Source organism: Marmota monax, unplaced genomic scaffold (assembly GCF_021218885.2).
Source record: "Marmota monax isolate L192 unplaced genomic scaffold, Marmota_monax_Labrador192_F-V1.1 WCK01_AAM20220418_F8-fsc00031, whole genome shotgun sequence".
Classification (NCBI taxonomy): Eukaryota; Metazoa; Chordata; class Mammalia; order Rodentia; family Sciuridae; genus Marmota; species Marmota monax.
Genome location: NW_026695197.1, coordinates 5,354,739 through 5,374,750, shown reverse-complemented (window position 1 = coordinate 5,374,750; position 20,012 = coordinate 5,354,739). Strand labels below are relative to the sequence as shown.

The 20,012-nt window shown below is 35.2% G+C and overlaps 1 protein-coding gene across 8 annotated transcripts in view; it reads left to right on the top strand.

Moving 5' to 3' along the window:
• The window catches only part of Nol4 (nucleolar protein 4), a 323,877-nt gene that overhangs the window by 291,949 nt on the left and 11,916 nt on the right, over window positions 1-20,012 (top strand). For all 8 annotated transcript variants that reach the window (XM_058573931.1, XM_058573933.1, XM_058573932.1 and 5 more), the window contains one exon: window positions 2,461-2,641. In XM_058573931.1, the coding sequence (XP_058429914.1) occupies window positions 2,461-2,641 (181 nt within the window). The remainder of the gene's footprint in view (window positions 1-2,460; window positions 2,642-20,012) is intronic.

The window sequence follows — 20,012 nt, the reverse complement described above, 5'->3', positions numbered from 1 at the left end:
GTTGGTTCTAGACTCTAATAATTACTATGTTTCTGTGCCACTAATATTACTGACTTTGTTAATAATTCTCATTTAGAGTAGCCCTGTAGTTAGTATGATTATTGACCTCACGCTTGCTTATTATGACACACACTTCCAACAACTGATTTCTGTAAATAATGTTGTAGATTATTGAAGTTTCTTTACTATGTATAATATACAAGTTCACCTTGACACAAAAGAAAACAATTTTACATTGTTCACTTATTTGTCAAATAGAAATACGTCTAGAAGTCTCAATTACCAGAGGTAATGTTGGCAAAGACCTAACAGCCTCTATAGAGAGCCACAATCCCAAATTCTCCTTCTTTGAGTACTTTTTGCTGACAAAGAGTAGCTGTCGGAATTAAAAATAATAATCTGGAAATTACTAACTTCCCATTCAAAGTCAGAGGGCCAGCAATACCAGAAATCTGATTCTGTTTAAGTCCCCTCTTTAAGACAGTTTCTCTCAGGGAAAGTGCTATTCTAAGGTAATTAACCCTACCAGGGTTTTCTAAGGTTCAAATAGCAAGATTTTAAATTACAATCAGACTTTCTAGTTTATACATCAATTTAATTCAGTTCATATTTGTACTACGTAAATCTCAGATGCATCATTATTTATTGCATTTTAAAAGGCAATACGTGGCAAATAAATCTACATAAAAATTCCCTTGTTTATATTTTTTTATGCTATACAGTGATTTCCTTCCCATTTCCTTTTATTTTCACTTCAATCTACTTTGAAAAATGTTGCTGTTTCTGGCTGGCTCCACTGTTGAGATTGGGAAGTCAAGTTATATATATATATATATATATATATATATATATATATATATATATGTTTTTTAAATTTTGAATGCTACTCTTTGCTTTCCTAATCTTTCTATAAATGAAAAGTTAAAATCTATAGGCCTTCTGTCAGATATCTATGGCTGAACATGATGGTCAGTGTCAAACATTGGATGTAGCTAAACACAGCAGAGATCAAGAGCAAAATTAACTGCTGACATAGCGATGTTTTCATGATGTGAAGGATCTCTCCATATAAAAAACATTCCTAAGTCCCCGGAGCAAACTCATTCCATACTCCCTCTTTTCTATCGCTTAGATCCACAAAACGATTTGAAAGTTACTTGTTTAACTGAACGTCCATTGTAATCTAAACTTAAGACCTGAAAAATGCTTCTGATGATGATAAAGGCATGCCCAAGGACTCACTAGAAATCTGTTTATAATTCTTTCCTGTTTAAAAAAGAAAGAAGATAAGTAATACAGAAGAATGGACAAATTAAACATGTTGTATATATTTTAGGCTTTATAAACTCATGCTGAGTTTTACTAACAATTTTCACATAATTTATTAGAAATTTGGATTTTTATTTCCTCACAGCCTGACATGGTTGTAGAGTTTGAAGCAAATTTTGTGAACATAGGTGTATTTTAAGAACAAAAAACAAAAGCCAAAAAAAGCTGAAAGGCCCGTTTGTTTATTAAGGTCCTTGTGGTCGTGTTGTGGTGATGCATGTAACAGGCTTAGCTTAGAGCTGATACTCAATTTTGCTTACTTAGTTTGCTTACCATGAAATATAAAGAGAAAGGAGGAGAGAAAAAGGAAGGTGAGGGAGAGAGGGAGACAGGGAAGAAGGCCTGCAGAAAAAGATTTTGAGGAACTCAAATTTTTGTCAAATGTTTCTTTTCCTTTTATTATAATTTCTCTTCACATGATTTTTTAAGCCTAGCTCATTCTCTCTTAATTTTATTTTTTGACATAATATTCACCCTCTCAGGAGTTTCAAAGTACCCAGCACAATGCTGTCAACCACATACCCTTGGTACAACAGAGCTCTAGGACCGTGCCTGCACTGCCCCTGCATGACTAAAAGTGTACAACTACAGACTGACTCTCCCCTCTCCCTTCCCCCTGACACCTGGAAACCACCATTCTTCTTTATGTTTCTGTGAGTTTGAATGCATGAGATATATAAGATAAATAGACTCATGCAACATTTGCTTTTTTGTAACAGGCTTATTTCACTCAGCATAATGTCCCTAAGTTTCATCTATTTTGTTGTAAATGAACAGGGTATCCTTCTTTTTACAGGCTGAATAATATTCCATTGTAAGTATATGCCATGTCTTCTCTATCCATTTGCTTGCCAGGGGTCATATAGACTGTTTCACTTCTTGACTATTGTGAATGACTCTCTACGTGTAATTTTAAATTCAGCTGGAAATTGTTAATTGCTCTGTCTCTAATGTGCCCACCTAGTTTCTTTGCTGTCTTTTTTTAGTTTTTAGCAAAATTGTGGAAACTCTGCATATGAACTTACTTAATATTTGCTATGTAAAGCTATGTAGGTGACATTTAGACAGTCCCAGTCGAGGTGAAATAGTATGATGACTTGATAAATAACGAAGTGTGGTGTGTCATTGCAGGACGAGTCTGCTCCAGGGGACAAACAGTGTAAACCAGAGGCAGCCCAGGCCACCTATTCAACGTCAACGGTTCCGGGCTCACAGGAGGTCTTATACATCAATGGAAATGGGACCTACAGTTACCATAGTTACAGAGGGCTAGGAGGAGGACTGCTAAACCTGAACGATGCTTCCAGTAGCGGTGAGTCTTTACTGTATTTTATATTGTGTGTGTCCTTTGGGGGATCATCAATTTTCTAAACCTGAAAGAAGAAAATGGATATATCGTTATAAGCCATAGTCAATGCCAATCTGGTAAAAACAAAACCATTGAAAAAGACATAATGATTATTTCCCTACACAGAAAATTCACTATTTTGTTGATTTTTCTGAGAGCACTGTTCCACAATTGAACCATTGTTGTTTTATGCTAAAAACAAAACAAATCTGATTAGAGAAATAGCAATTTTTTTTTTCAAATAGTAATACGTTCTGCCTCCAATGCTATCCTGTACTATTCATCAAGAATGATGAAACATTTCCTTAATGTTCAAAGAGGCTTTTGATTGGGCTGGGGTTGTGGCTCAGTGACAGGGCACTTGCCTAGCGTATGGGGGCACTGGGTTAGATCCTCAGTAGCACATAAATAAATAAATAAATAAAAGTCTTGTGTCCATCTACCACTAAAAAATATTGTTTAAAAAAACAAGGTTGATTTGGAGTATTTGAGACACCAGGAATTTTACTGATGATGATACACACACCATTGTAACTAAGAAGATACAAAGTAACAAATGAGGACACATGGCTCTCATATCAATGGCATGCTTCACAGTAGCAACTGGTACACTGGAACCACCTCCATTTGCTCATGCTTGATAAATTTTGGGGACTTTCTTGATGACTTCTAAATGAGTCAGGGAGTTGCATGTTTAATGTTAAGCCATACATCTTACAAAAAAATATACACAGGTGAGTTTTCTTATACCTGGGTTGCAAGAAAAACTTTCTTAACTATACTTAAAATTCAGGGAATATGAGTTTAATTATACTGCGCATGCGCACACACACAAACACACACACACACACACAACTTTTGCATGACAAAAAACAGAGTTTTAAGAAGATGAATGATGAAATGGAAAACTGCTAGCTACATAGACTACAGATGGCTAAAAAGACGATACATGAAACTCCTCTAAAAATTAAGAAGCAGTATACCTAAAATCATGTTAAAAAGGCAAGAAAGGGCTGAGGATAGAACTCAGTGGTAGAGTATGTGCTTAGCATTCATAAGGCTGTGAGTTCAATTTCCAAAACTAGGGGGAAAAAAAGAAGAAAGAAACGAAATAGAATCAGAATATTTTTTGACAAATCTGTGAGGAAATAGGTACTTCATTGCATTGCTTTAGAAGTGCATAAATTTGAAGTGAAATCAGACAAACATCTAGCCAAATTAAATGTGCATTTACCATCCAACCCAACAATCTCATTAGGATTCTATTTCAAAGGCACATTGGTAAGTGCACCAAAAAAAAAAAAAAAATATATGTATATATATATATATATATATATATATATATATATGCAGGACTGTTCATTGCAATGTAATTTCTAAATGAAAAAAAAGGCTGCCAATAAAAATGTTCATCAATAGATGGCTGGTTGATTATTATAGTGCATCTAAATAAGAGAGTAACACCTCGCTTTGAAAAGTAATGTAAAATATCTTAATATACTGTAAGGCAGCAATCTCAAGGTAGTGTAACTATTTATAATGTGCTAACATTTATAAAAATGATTTATATAAATGGGTGCATAAGTCACAACTTTAAAAAAGTTTACTGAGAAGTAGGAGTGTGCAGATTAGAATAGTCTAAGGGTAGAATTCTCTGAATATAATTTTTATACACTATTTTGATCATTTAACTTTAGAGAAATGCACATATTTACATAATTATGAAACCATTTTTATGTTGCCTTTAAATGGGAAGGAAAGTGATACAAATGAACTTTAGCCATTAAATGAGTTATTGGCCTAGCCCCACAGGAAGGAACTTTTCCAAGTGAATTTTAAAAATCATACTTTGAATCTGTAAGTGTTGAAACCAGTGATGATACCTTAAACTATTTCCAGGAACCACAGTTTGATTTTGAGACTATTGCCTATGTATTTTGGTTTAAAGCAAATATGCAACTATGCTGATGTCAGGGAAAACTTGGATTTTCAGCAGGGAATAAAGTCAATATAGATAGATCAATAAGTTTAAATAAAAACTCCATAATCTTGAAATTGAATTGTGATATCAGTGGGAACTTATAAGATACTTTTACTTTTCTTGAAAACGTATTTCCCATCTCTTTCCAATAAAAATGCCTAGAAACAAAGACTAATTTGAATTTGAAAATTGAATTAGGCTCTATTGGCATTTATTACAGTTTGGTAGAAATTACAGTATCATGTGAAATGTGTCCCTACTCTAAGAAATTGGTCACCTTTGTGATGCTGGAAATAGGTACTGAGTATTTTCAGGAGTTACTCTTCTGAAAGGTGAGGTGCTCTTTGGTCTAAAATTACAGGTCCTCCAAAGACAGGATCCCTGAGCTTTGGTCTATACACATTGCCTCCAAGCTCAAAAGATGGAAGAAAAAAAAAAAGAAGCTTATTTGGAAAAGATATTAAATTTCAGGTGTATATTGACTTTCCAAATGCTAAGAAGCCTTCTCATTTTTTTTTTAAGTCTTCCTTTTACTTGGACAGCAAATGAGCTAGAAAGATCAAGTCCAAGATCAGAAAAAGCAAATGCAAACAAAAAGTAAGAATTCTTTTAGCCTCTAAATCTAGAAACACTAACACTTCTTTTTTAACGATTTACCTAAGAAGTAAGTAAACTAGGACCTTGTGCATGCAAGGCAAGCACTCTACCAACTGAGCTACATCCCCAGCCCCCTAAGAAGTCAGCTCCCTAAGAAGTAAGAATTTAACCACCAAATCACAATATTTGGGAGATGTTTACTAAAGATTCTATTGGTATACCTTTCTTGGTCTTCTCAATTAAAAATTGTTCTTTTATAAAATTATTAATTTGGTACCAATATCAGTTGTTACCACTTACTAAAACCTTAGGGTACTTCAGTGCAAGCTTCATTTAATTACACAGTTCTATGAGGAGGTATGCTCTGCAAATTGGGCATAAAAATCTTTATAAAATTGAATTTATCCACATTTTAAAAAAATAATGATGAGACACCAATTCTTTTCTTTCTTAACATAATTGAATTCTAGTTCCTGAGGCTCAGAGACATTGAATGACTCATCCGAAGTCCCTCTAATGAAGGATTTAAACACAGCAATCTGATGTCAGAAGCCACATTCTTAACCACTGGGCTGATAAGTGGTCCAAGGAACCAAACATTGAAGTGGTGTTAGTCCCTAGTGGCCACTAACCTATTTTCTGTTTCCATAAACTCTTCTGTTATGAATACAACATATAAATGAATCATACAATATGTGGTCTTTCGTATCTGCTTTTTTTTTTTCACTTAGCATGAAATTTTCAAGGTTCATCCATGTGGTATAGTTAAGTATCATTACTTCATTCTTTCTACTGACAAAAGTAGTATTCCATTCCATGGGTATGTCATATTTTGTTCAGTTATTCATTAATGATTGGCACTTTGGTGTTACCACAGATAATGCTGAATTACACATTTATGTACAAGTTTGTATGTTCTCTTGGGTATTCACCTAGAGATAGCATGGCTGATTGATGCATATGGTGTCTCTGTTTAATATAATGAGGAAATACCAGCCTGAACATGAGGTGTCTTTCTGCTTATTTTATTTTTTTACATTATCTTTCAACTCTGTCTTTCCTGCAGTATTTACAGTATAAGCTTTGCACAATTTTATTAATTTTAGCCCTGAGTTTTTCACTTTGTTAGTGTCATCATAAATGGAATGTGTTTCTTAAGTTTTATTTTTGGATTACTTATTTTAAGTTCACAGAAATATGATTATTGACCTAGATGTCATACATCTGTAACCTTGCTGAGCTCATGTATTAGTTCTATGGGTTTTTAAATGGATTTAAGATTTTCTGTACACAAAATAATATCATTTGTGAATAGAAATAGTTTTACTTCTTTCTTCCAATAAGGACTCCATTTATTTCTTTGAAATATTTATTTGCCAATGAAATATTGGCAATCTTAATCAAGCAGTGTATAAAAATAACTGTTTCTCTGGATCAGGGGGATTTACCACAGGAATGCAAGATTTAACATAAAAAATGAATGTAATTTATAAAAGAACAATACTACCTGATAATCTACATAGATGCAGAAAAAAAAAAAACATTTGTTAAAACCCAGCATCCCTTCAGGAAAGCAAACAAACTAGGAAAAAAGGAACTTTTTCAATTAATAAAAGGCACATATAAAGAACCCAAAGTAAACATCATACTTAATGGTGAAAGACTGACGGCGTTCCCCATAAGATGAGGGACAACATAAGTGTGTTCACCATTATTGCTCCAACTCAATATTTATTGGAGGTTCTGAGATTTCTTGGGTCCACATTCATAAAAATAATGTCCTCAAAAAAAAAAAAAGAAAGAAATACTGATCTCTATATTTTGTTCTAATGATATCTGTGTCTGGTTTTGGTTTGAGGGGAGCTCTGACCTTCTAGAATGAGTTGGTTAAGTGTTCCTCCTTCTGCTTGAAGAGTTTGTGAACTTGTGATATTAACTCTTTAAAGCATCGATAAATTTTAGTGGAGACACCATCTGGGCCTGAGCCTTTGTTTTCAGCTTGCCTTTTGATTACCTTTTATAGGTCTGCTTATAACTTTCCTTTTCATCTTGAGAAAGTTTAGATAGTTTTAGTTATTTCTAGAAATTGCCCCATTCTATCTAAATTATCTAATTGATCAACCAAAATTATTGAGTTTTGCTTCATAATTGTAGCATTTTATAAATTTTATTTCTGTAAGGTCAGTAATATGATGTTCCCTCTTTCACTTCTGAATCTGTAATCTGAATGTTTTTTCCTTTTCTTCTTGATCAATCTAACTAAAGATTGTCAGTCTGGTTGATCTTTCAAAGGACAAGTTTTTGGTTTCATTACTTTTTCTCTATTTCATTTGTTTATTCTCTAATTTTTATGATTTATTTCATTCAGTTTACATCACACTCAGTTTGCTCTTATTTCCTAGTGTTTTAAGCACAACATCATGTTATTCAATTTGAAATCCTTTCTTTCTCCTATAAATACAGACAAAAGCAGCCATTGATTTCTTTCTGAGCACTTCTTTATCTTCACTCCATACATATTGGTCTTTTCAGCTTTTATCCAGCTCAAAGTATTTTTTCTATTTCAGTCATCATTTCTCCTTTGATCCAGTGGTTACATAATAATGTGTTATTAATTTCCACAAGACACTTCATAAAATTTCAAGTGTTTTAGGCTTATTAGAGCTTTTTAAAAATTATCCATCTATGGCATATGCTAAAGAATACTCCATCTGCACTTGAGAAGAATGTATCTTCTTATAAATGTGTGATAGGTTTAGTTGGTCTATAGTATTGTTCAAGATCTTTATGTTCTTATTGATCTTCTGCCTATTTTTTATATTCATTATTGAGAGAAAAACATTGATGTCTCCAACTACTATTGTTAAAATATCTGTTTTTGCCTGTAAAATATCTTTCTTTATCTCTGGTAGCCACTTTTTGTTTTAAAGTCTGTTTTGCCAAATTTTAGTTATTTGTATTTTAATACTATAATACCAAAAAAAGGCAATAGTAAATTGGATAATGTTGGTGCTGCTGAAATTTTTTTAAAAAATGGACAAAGCTTTGAACATGTAGGTGATATTTATTAGGGTTCTCTAGAGGAACAGAACCAACAGGAGGTATGATCATAAAAAGTGGATTTATTAGATTGGCTATCACAACCAGAAGCTGGATAGTCCACAATGGCTGTCTGCAGGCAGGAGAGCTAGAGGAACCAGTAGCTGCCCTGACCAAGATGCTGAAGCCTCAGAACTATAGGGATAAATGATGCTACCCCAGTCTGAGACCAAAAGCTTCTGGAAACTTTCTGGAGAATCACTGACAGAGTCTGCTTTTTAAGAGTAAAGAAGCCAGAGTCTGAGGTCCTTAGGAAATCACAGCAGCAATCAAGAAACTATTTGAGAAGAATGAGCTTGCATCTTTTGCTTCTTCTTTGTTCTTCCAGCTTTTATTCTATGCAAGCCTCCAACCTATGGGATGGCACTGCCCATGCTTAGGGAAAGTCTCCACTTCAGTTCTCTATCCCACATGCCAATCATTCCTAGATACACCCTCATTGACACACCCAGAAGCCTCCTAATTTTGGACATCTCTTAATCCAATCAAGTTAACAATTTAAATTGAGCATTAGATGACAGGAGTCTAGAATGAAATAAGCATTGCTCACTCTATTCCTATATAACCAAAATCTTTGCTCCATAGGTGGATAAAGAATTTGGGAGGCCCAATGAAAAATGAAAATATGGAGCTTTTTATTTAAAATTAAGAATTTTCAGACATTGACTGCAGAGAATTAAACCAAGCATGAGGCTTGAGGCTTCACAAGTTTCATGCCCACTTTGCTTCTTTAATTTATTTAGCAAGTCAGAGAGAAGCATGGGTTTTTCATGAAAAAAAAAAACAAATAGCTAATGCTGGGGAGAAAGACAACATGTACATAAAAGGAGAAAGATGAAGATACAGTGAGAAATTTTTGAAAGATTTCCTGAGAGGAGAGTACCTTGGGGCAGCTGCCAATCATGGTAAAAACTAAGAGGAAGAAAATTTTAACAAATTTTATTAGATTACTAATAAGCAGATTCCCCAAAGTCTTTCTTGTCTTTCAATTCATTCTCCACCAACAAACCAAATTAATCTTTAAGAAAAGGAGAGCCTTACCAGGCTTAGTGGCGTACAACTGTAATCCCAGGCAGGAGGATTCCAGTGTCAAGACCAGTCTGGGCAATTTAGCTAGATCCTGTCTCAAAATTAAAAATAAAAATACTGGGGTTATAACTCAGAGATAAAACATCCCTGGGTTTAATCCCCAGTGTGGCTAAAAAAAAGACATAGAAAGGGCAAATCTATCTGATCACTTCAACATTTAAAACCCTTCTTGTTCTTAAGTAAATGACATTATTTAGCCCTTCCTTCCTGCGGTCCATCTAGTTGAAACTTATTTGGCCCTCTTTCCCCTCTAATCCATTATTTATTTCTTATTCATTAAACGCAGGACTCCATGTATAGGTCAGGTATGGTCATACACTCACAGCATCCTGAATCTGTCCTGTGAAGTATATATCACAATACACACATGCATGTGCGCGCACACACACACGTACACACAATTATACCACATTTGTATCCATTTCTCAGTCATATTGTTTTGGGTGATGTTCAAAAGACATACATGAGGGTCTGGGCAGGGGCACAGCTCAGCTATAGGGAGCTAGGAAACCTTCCTGGCATGCATAGGGTCCATTGTTCAATCCTCAGCACCACTGCCAAAAAATAAAAAATAAATAAATAAACAAATCCTGGATATGAAATCTGGTATAGATTTCAGGTAGGTAGCCATGTAAGTGGTTAGAAAGCAAGTTTGATAAATTTAACATTTGAATATAGATATTTCAGTACTATGTTGAGGTCCATCTTATCTTGTTTGGAAATCTTCCCCCCCCCCCCCAACAGCTAACTCCCTGTCATAGAATGATTGAGTCTAAAAGACTTGAGAAATCCTTTGATAGCAATCTCTTTAATTCTTAAAGGCTATAAAGAAACAGGCTCAGAAAGGTAGACCATGGTAGTCAAAGATGTGAACTCGGGGGTGTCTACTTCATATGTCCTTGGGCTTTTGTATGATGAGATAAAGATTTTGTAAGGATACAACAAAAGAATGCCCTCCACTGCTGAGAAAAACAGAACTAAGCTAACCAGGATGAGATGTAGCAAATTAAAAATGAAGTGATTTTTTTTTTGAACAATGCTTTTGGCAGCCCATAACTGAATTAAAACAACATAATAACAATAAAACAGTAAAACAATGATCTTGGCAAATAGAGATTTTAGATTTAAACCAAAGAGAACTTCTGGAATGCACATTTGAAGAACTCTAGCCGTGGTAATGGTGACGTGCTGTCTTCAGAAGTTATCTCTAAATACTTTTTCTGCTCCAAGATTCCATACTACGTAATGCTGATATTGTCCACAGCTGGTTTGGTTTTGTTTAGTTTTTATCACAGCAAGGCAACTTGATTGATTAGGCTTGCTATTTCCTTTATTTGGGGACGTGTGTCATAAATTCTGAGGCCTCCATCTATTCTTATTTTTTAAAAAATGGTATTAGCTATTATCTCTTCATCTTTAAGGCATTAAAACCCATCATTCCCTGAAACAGATCTGGAGCTGTGGAGAAAGAAACTATATACATATGCAAACATCTTGAGAGCTAAAAAGGACATGACAGAAGATAAGCATTATACTAGATGCCAGCGTCATATCTCATGGCTGACAACTCCAGCTCATCTACGTTTGAGAGATCTTGATTTTAGAATTTGTACATCTGCAAAGTGTGGAATGGAGCAGCAACTTAAATTAATTATGCATTTGAATTTGTCAAGCAGCCAAAGGCAATCGGAATCCAAAGCATTACCTGGAGAAATTGAGAAGCATAAGAAAGAGAACAAAGACTGAAGGAAAAATTATGCTTCTAGAACCCGTTTGAACTAATGTTATAGCAGTAACATGAGACCTGCAAACAGTGCTATGTTCAAGAAGACTGTGAAGGCAGAAGAAAGAAAAAGGAAACCTTAACATCAGTTGGATTTAACTTGACAAGTATTATGGGTTCCTATGTTCCCATCATTGTACTTTTAATAAAACAAAGTTGAATAAGGCAGAATCTGTGACCTCAAGAAACACACAAATTAAAAAAAAGAGAGAAAATATTCTTCTTTCCCTTGTTTAAATGTCAAAATACTCTATTGAAATGTGTTCTCCTCTGTGAATCCTTGTTCTACTTCACTATCTTTCCAGTCTTTGGAAGATTAATCACTCCATCGTGAATGCCTTTCTTCTGGCATGTATCTCATTGAATTGTGACATGTTTTTAAACATTTTTCCCTAAATAGATATGTGCTCCTTGAAAGCAGAAACTTTGTCTTGTTCGGTTACATCTCCCCGAGTAAGACCAGACTTACAGTAAGTGCTCAATCATATTGGCCTACAAATGAATATTTTTAAATAGAACTTATTCCCAAAGTTAAAAGGTACAGAGTCAATTATTTATATATTTTGGGTGGCAGGGGTGAAAGGATTATATTGTGAAAAGCACAGGAATCAGAGGGAAAATTAAACTGAAATTGGGGATTCTGTGGGTACAAGAGGAAGACTCCAGTTCTTTCATTAGTTTGTGGCCTATTGAAGTTATAGAGTTTTATAAATTCCTGCTTAATTTTGAATATAATACCAATAAGAAAAGCTGGCCCATGTTGGAGACTTCATTGCAAGAAAAGATTCTAACTACTAACAGTGCCAGAGCGACCTTCAAATTCTTAATTAGCCAACCTCCATTTGTTTTGACTTGGCAAGGGTCTGAACCCAACAATCCAAATTTTCAAGTTGGATTATTATCAAAATGACAGCAGTTACAATTTGTATAAAGAATTTATTCAAATTATCCAACTGAAATGAGAAGCAAGCAAGCAGCCAATCCTCCTATTATCCCATCCATTTACATAGGACTAGGGAATGCTTTCTTTCTACCAGGAAGTTCACATTGAGCTGTCTAAAGAGGGCAATTGTGGCTCACTGCAGTTTTCTATTGAATCTCTTAAGTCTAAATTATATGCATGATGCATAATTTAACTACTGATGTTTCCTCTCCACAACTCCATGGGGCAGACTTTTCAATTTGTTTTTTCAACTCTGATATAAACTGGGCTCATATACAGACCAAAATCCAACAAGACCAAATTGTAGTAATAATGACCATAATAACTGACATTTGTATGGCAGTTTCTAGTTTGCCAGCATCTTTGCACTCATTCTCTTCTTTGCTCTTCACTAACATTCAGGACTGTTGGCTTCAAAGGTTCTTCTGATCAAGGTCTATAATTATGAGTCTAAGGAAGCTTGGCCATAGGACTCGCTATCATCCTAGAGCTACTTCACAATGGTATTAGGGGCTATGTCCGTGAACTGGGCCAGGCCCCAACACGCTGCAACATCATTTCTCATTCCTATTCTGAAATTTCCAAAGGAGTTTTCTATTCATTTACTGTTATCACTTCTCACCTTCAGTTCACTCTTGAATCCATTATAACCAGCTTCTTCCCACCATTTTGCTGGAATTGATCTGGTTAAGTTTATTGGTGATTCCACTAATTGCCAAACTAAAGATGTTTTTGCCATTTAGTTGACTGGATTTGGGGGGTGCATTTGAATCTCCTGGTGACTAGAGCCTTGGAAGGTCCTCCTCTTGGCATTCACAATGCACTCTCCTCCCGGGTGCTCCTCACATCAGTGCTGTCCTGCTGATTTCCCAGGTATTCTTTTTTTTCTCCACTGGTGCCCTTCCATGGCGGAATTTCCCTATCATCCCAAGCCTTGACCTTTTAATTTTCTTATTCAGTACACTGCCTGAAAGAGAGTTCTCTAGCTCTTCTGGTTTCAAATGCACAACACTCCCAAATCTCCTTATCTACCCCATTCCTTCCCCTGAGTTTCAGTTTGTTTTGTTTGGTTTGTTTTGGTTTGGTACCAGGGATTGAACCCAGGAACACTTAATTACTGAGCCATCCCCAGTCCTTTTTATTTTATTTTGAGACAGGGTCACACCAAATTGCTTAGGGCCTCACTAAGTTGCTGAAGCTGGCCTCGAACTTTCAATCACCGTGCCTGAGCCTCCCTAGTCACTGGGATTACAGGCATGCCCACTGCGCTGAGTTTGAATTTCAGATTTTATATCCATTTGTCTACCAGATAGCTTGACCCCGACATCCCAAGAAACCTAAGATTTAGTTATTCAGAACTGAATTCTTCACCCCCACAAATACTATAGCCTGTCTCTGGGCTTATCTCATGCAAAAATACTGTCCCTTGCATCTGAGTCACACCAGATCTGATGTTCCCTAGGATACCTTTTCTGATTGCTTCGCTTGTTTTCTGGCTAAGTTTTCTCACTGTGTGTTCACAGGGTACTCTAGGCTTACCCTGCTGTGTGTGCTCTTTTCTGTATTAGACTAAGAAGAGTTTGAGGACAGGTGAGGTGACTTTATTTTCTGTCATATCCCCAGTGTCAGTAGATAACTGGCTGACATTAATACTCCATGTATACTGAATAGATACATGAATGACTAAGTAAAATTTCTCCAAGGAAATAGTGTGCCTTTTTGACAATCTTAATTAAATCCAGTTACGTGTGGGAATAATCAAAGTTCATGATATCGCCTTAACATTTACTTTCTGTTCATACCCTGAAGAGCACAATATTGAAGGAAGAAAAATATTTCATTTTGAACATTTCCAAGAAATATTTTTGAAATACATAAATTCTGCTTTAAAATGTGTTCAGCTTAAGCCTCTGATTCAGGAAAGAAGTGATTTCCGTACTTATCCAGGGACTTGGGAAAGTGCACTTTTTCTCTTTCCCTTGCACTCTAAATAAATTGTTCTGGCTTGATAGCCCCATGCCAGGAAGAAGTACAGATAGGTGGGGAGGGGACCATTGTCTTCCTACTGTAAGAGACCAGCAGGATGTTTCTGCTGAGTGAAAATTGCATAAGGTCTGTTATATAAAACTCCAGAGATAATGACTTGATAGAGTAGTGCCTCAAAGTGAGTCATAGAAGCTAAGATATCCCCTGCCGTGAATTAGTAGGCCCCTTGCATAATGGGAAGATCTGTATGATGATAACATTATCTGAAGAAAGGTGATTGTATGATCTAATTGCAATCAACATAATTGGGATTATGTAGTTATTATATCTCAATAGAGCTCCAATTAAGTTTGAGTGGGTTGCCAAAGCGCATTTTATAGCACATAGTGAACTTTGTTTATAAAATATCAAAGTATTTTATCTAAATATTTTTCTTCCAGTATCCAACCTGTTGAACTATTTTTAATAAGCCCACTTCTCCCCGTGTATTTCTTGGATAATTTGACTTAATTAGGATATTGTTCCTACTCTAAATTGTACTCATTTGTAACCTTACTTTGTTTTCTCTTTCTTTCAATTATGATTTTATCTAAATCTTCACTATCTAATAGCCAGTAGCCATGTGTAGCTATTGAAATTGAAATGAATTCATAATTAATGAAATTCAAAATTCAGTTCCTCCATTTGATGGGACTTATTTCTGGTGTTCAGTAGCCAAAGTTGGTGAGCAGCTGCTGTATTGAGCAGCACAGAGGGCCATTTCCATCACCACAGAAATTTCTATTAGAAATTGCTCATTCACACTATTATATTGGCTTCTGGGTGGTTTTGTTAGGGAAGAAACCCTTTCTACACTTATTCCACCAGGTTCCTTGCATTCAATTATGTATGTATCATTCACTTCTCAATGAAATAAATGCAGTCAATGGACAACCTTATAGAAAATTAAATGGTGATTCCTAAATAGTAATGCTTTTTATTCTAACTACCTGGCTTTTAAATAGCTTTCAATAATTTGGGGGTTCTAAAAAGTATTGATTCTTATAGAAATTATAATAATTACCCAAAACCTCTTCAGCATAGGCTGGAATTACTTTAAAATTAGAAACAAAATAAACTTGTAAAAGAATTTAATTGTGACAGAATTCAAAATGATGGTGGGATGGTTAGGAAAAGCAACCAAACCCCAAGGTATTTGAAATGTGACCCCATCTTTGACAATAAGTTCATTCTGTTTCCAGCTTTTCCACATAAAACATAATAATCATTATCTAGAATTCAATTGAGATTATGAATTATTTTTACAAGTATGTATTGAGATACATAGAGATTCAGAGAGATTATTCGTAAGTTTTAATGATTGAAAATGATGTTAGTCATTTGCTGGAAAATGATATGGATTATCTGCAAAATCAATTGAAGCATCTTTCAGTTTATCACTGAGCCTTCTTATCGTTTACTGAGTGTCTGCAGGTCAGAGGACCTCAGAGAAAGACTGAGAAAAGGGAGGTGAGGGACCCTGTGTTCCCCCTGGACTGCCCAACACATGTAATTGGTTTTACAGTTCAACATTGATCAGGCTCTCCTCACAGCAGTTTCCCCAAAGCCTGTTCACCTCTGTACAGTAAAATGGATCTTTATGTACTCTTAAGATTCTCTTGAGAATTCTGTGCTGTGCCTACTCACTGAAGGGAAGGAATGAAAAGACGACCCTATTAGTGTTCTGGTATCTCCCTTGTTGAGCTTGCTGGTAAACTGTTTGGGGACTCTTTAGGTGACATGAGCTCATTATGGTTGGCATGGGTTGTTTTCTTTCCACAATCTCCTTTGAACTTTGACACCTCCTCTGGGAATGTATTTGAACAAACCCATTAGATTTCACTGGTCTCACCAGCCCTCTGCCACTCAGGAGGGAGCTGTGCTGGGGAGCTCCGCATGTTCTGCTTTTCTATGAAGTCAGAATATTATTTTCTATATGGAAATTGAATTAGCCATTGTCTACAGTCCCCTTTCCAGGGCTTAGGTGCTGATGAACCTTCCAGAAAAAGGCACCAGGCTGCTCATATACCCCCAGTAGAGATCTTGTCTGCTTGAAGCATTCCAACAAGGTAGTAACACCAGATGGGCTTCATTGTAACTTTCATGTTAAAACTTTCAAATTTCCAACATAGTTATGATTACAATGCTAATATTCCCTTTTGTGATTTCAAGATACAATTTTAAATGACATGTAGCTCTTGACTGACATACAAATGCTTTTCCTGAAAGCCTTCCTCTCATCTAGGTACAATTAGAAATAGATGCATTTGGATGAGTCCACACAGGGCAAGATTGGCCTCCTGTGTTGCTCCATGATCCATTCACTCAAATTCAGAATTACCAAATGATTACAGAAGTAAACGTGTGTGGATGAACAATCTCACCAATACAACAAATTATATCTGGTCATGAAAACTTATCATAATATAATCCTTTTAATGATTTGATTTAATATGAAAGTATAATTTATACTACTATGAATTTAAGGATTTTTTTTTCTGGTGTCTGTTTTTGGCGATATATTTCTGGCGATATATCTCTTTGTTGTCCTTTAAGACAATATTAAAGGGGTAATTCTGTTTTCTAAAACCTTGTTCCTGAAAACATATTCATGAGCACAGTTCCTCCAAAATTGTGAGGAAGCTTATCGTATGTGTATTTTCATTGTGCTCCTTCAAAACAGACATTTTTAAAATAAATTCTTCTGAATCCTCCTTCTCTGAGAAACATTCTTTTCCCACCATTCTGTCCAACTATGATCTGTTACCATTTCTTCCATTTCTTGTAAAATGTTAATTTGCTTTCTAAGTCACTTAATAACGAAGGTGAGAAATTGCGAGAAGCCAGGCACAGTGGCACACTCCTGTAATCCCAGTGTCTCAGGAGGTTGAGGCAGAAGGATTGCAAGTTCAAAACCAGCCTCAGCAACTTAGCAAGGCCCTTAGCTACCTAGTGAGACCCTGTCTCAAATATATATATATATATATATATATATATATATATATATATATATAATAAAAAGAAAAGACTTGAGATGTGGTTCAGTGATTAAGTACCTCTAAATTCAATCCCTGGTACAAAAAAAAAAAAAAAGAAAAGAAAAGAAAAGATAAAAAAGGAAGAAAGAAAGAAAGAAATTGGGAGAAGAGCATTAACCTTAATGGAAATCCATCGACCCTGTTTTCTTTCACATGCAAGAAAATATCTTTGTCTAAGTTCATAAAAGTAATTGTGCTTAACTTTTAAATCTCTTTGATGTTTGATGAAGCAGTATAAATGTTTGATTAAAAAAATCAGTGAGAGAAGACAGGCATTATATACTCTATCTCCAAATAGTCCTTCTTAACTTTTTGTTTCTTAAATCTTTATTTTGCTTCCAAGGTATATTGACAAATGGGATAAAAGGTGAAATGTTTTCAGCATAAAAACTACACATTTCAGGAGTCCTGGTTTCCTTTACAATGTTGGATGATTGTAAATTGAGTGTGGGTATTCTTTTTAAGCATGCAGACATCCATGCTTGCTAACCTTCAGTTCAGTTTAACTGCTCTATCTGATGATAGCCTGTTCTTTGCTAGCCTTCCATCATTTATTCTTTTATGAAGTTCATGTTTGTTTCCCTCTTTGTAACCTTAAAGTATTAGACTTGGAGAGCGCAAGTAGCAGAATCTACTTCCCCTGTTTTCACCCCGCTGCCAAGGCAACCAATGTTAAAATGACCTTGGCTATATACTATTTAAATATCTTCTTAAAATATGAGTCAATTAAAATTCAGTGAGTTTCTTTTGGCAAAAAAAGGAAAACAAGACAACCTCTAAGAATTTTGAAGATAAATGAATCAAACTTAAGATTTTATGGGTACTTTGTCCTATAAAGAGATAACATAAATATGAACACATTTCTGGGACCTTATAAATGTGTCATAGAATGCAATGTGATTTCATAATTGTCGTCTATTCATAGTGAACTTTGACAAGTGATTCTAAACACTTGAATAAAAGCAATATGTCCTAGGCATAAGTCATTGATAGTGATGGGAATATTGGAAAACCACTAAAAGAAGAAAGTTCTTCAATTTTGTGTTTTGAAACAGTCAGTGAGACAAATGTACAATCGCTTCCACAGCTTAAAGAATTTTTATAAAAATATTTTCCAACATGATGACCACACTGAGAATCAGTGTTGACTTTTTATAGTATTGTTGTAGTGTTATATGATAATATTATGGTTATAAATTATAATTTAATGAATCACTAGTAATCTTAATTCCAGAAGGGTAAAACCTTTGCTAATAACTGTGTATCCTACCTCACAAGCCATCCATGTTTCTGTTATGATTATAGCTTATCCTACTTTTTAAATCACTGTGGAATAACCTATGAAACCTAATAACCGAGGGATAAATGTGTGTGCTCAATATCCAGGAATTTAAAACAACTCATTGAGCATATAAATTAAATGCAACTCTTTTTCCGTCTTTATTATGTAACTAGCATCTACCTTATAGTGCACGTGATTATATATATATAATTGTCTCAAAACATTGACAGTAACTTGGAATGCCTGTCCTTTGGGATACAGGGAGAAATTATCTGAATAATATATCTGAGTGTGATGGTTAATTTTTTGGTTAACCCTCTGGATATATCTCTGAGGGTATTCCTGGATGAAATCACTATTTGCTTTAATAGACTGAGTAAAGCAGATTTCCTTCCCCGATGTGGGTGGACCGCCTCTAACTAATTGAAGACCTAAACAGAACGAAATAGTCCAGTAAGAGGGAATTTCTTCCTGAGATTGCTTGAGCATCATCAGTCTCCAGACCCAAACTGAAATATCAGTTCTTCATGGAGCTTGAGACTGAAGCTTTTGCAACTGAAAATTGCACTGCCAGCTCTCCTGGATCTCAGGTTTTGGACTCAGATTAGAACTAAATCATTAACCTTGCTGGGTCTCCAGCTTGTTGATTACAGATCTCGACATCTCAGCCTGCTACAATGCATGAGCTAATGCCTTATTATACAATATCTTATTTATATACATCTATATCTATATGATTTTGTTTCTCTAGAGGTCCCTCATTAATATAATGTCACACCATCCAGAACTCATCTTCTTACTTGAATATAAATCCCTGAATTCTTTATTATTGCTTCAAAGTTAAAGCAAGGATAGGATTCCAGCTAAGAATATGACCTCACATTTGTTGGATCATTTAATATTAATAATTCTATTTCACTGCTCTTGCTCCAACAAGCTGACAAATAGACAAGGAAAACAATGTAATTGGTAGTTGTGAATCTCAAGGAGTGTAAATGGTTTGCCCAAATTCCCCTGGATAGGAAGCTTCTGCATTAGAACTCTCTCTCCCCAGGCTTTCCCTTTGCTGATCTGCAACTGTTCATGTGAATATTAAGTGAGATTTCATTGTTTGGAGGTGAACCCTGTGTTCAAATCCAAATTCCTTAGTAGGTTTTTGGTGTTTCCTTATCTGTGCTCGAATACAGATAGAGATTCCATTTTATTTCTATTCTTTAAGTGTCTTCAACATTTCTGGGAAGGAATGGAATAAATACATAGAGATATGTTTTACAACTGATATTTACAAATTGTGGTTTATTGATCGTTGCTCCCTTAAAAATAATACAAAACAAAGGTGTAAAGGAATAAAACAAGTACCTAGTCTTTCCTGAGGTCATCTGGAGGTTTTCATCATCTTATGCATCATACTCACTTCACTTCATGCTAATCCTTGGAAGTCCCTGGAATGTTAAGACTGTGGTCAGTCTTAACTGGACCTCATGGGCTCTGTGAAAAA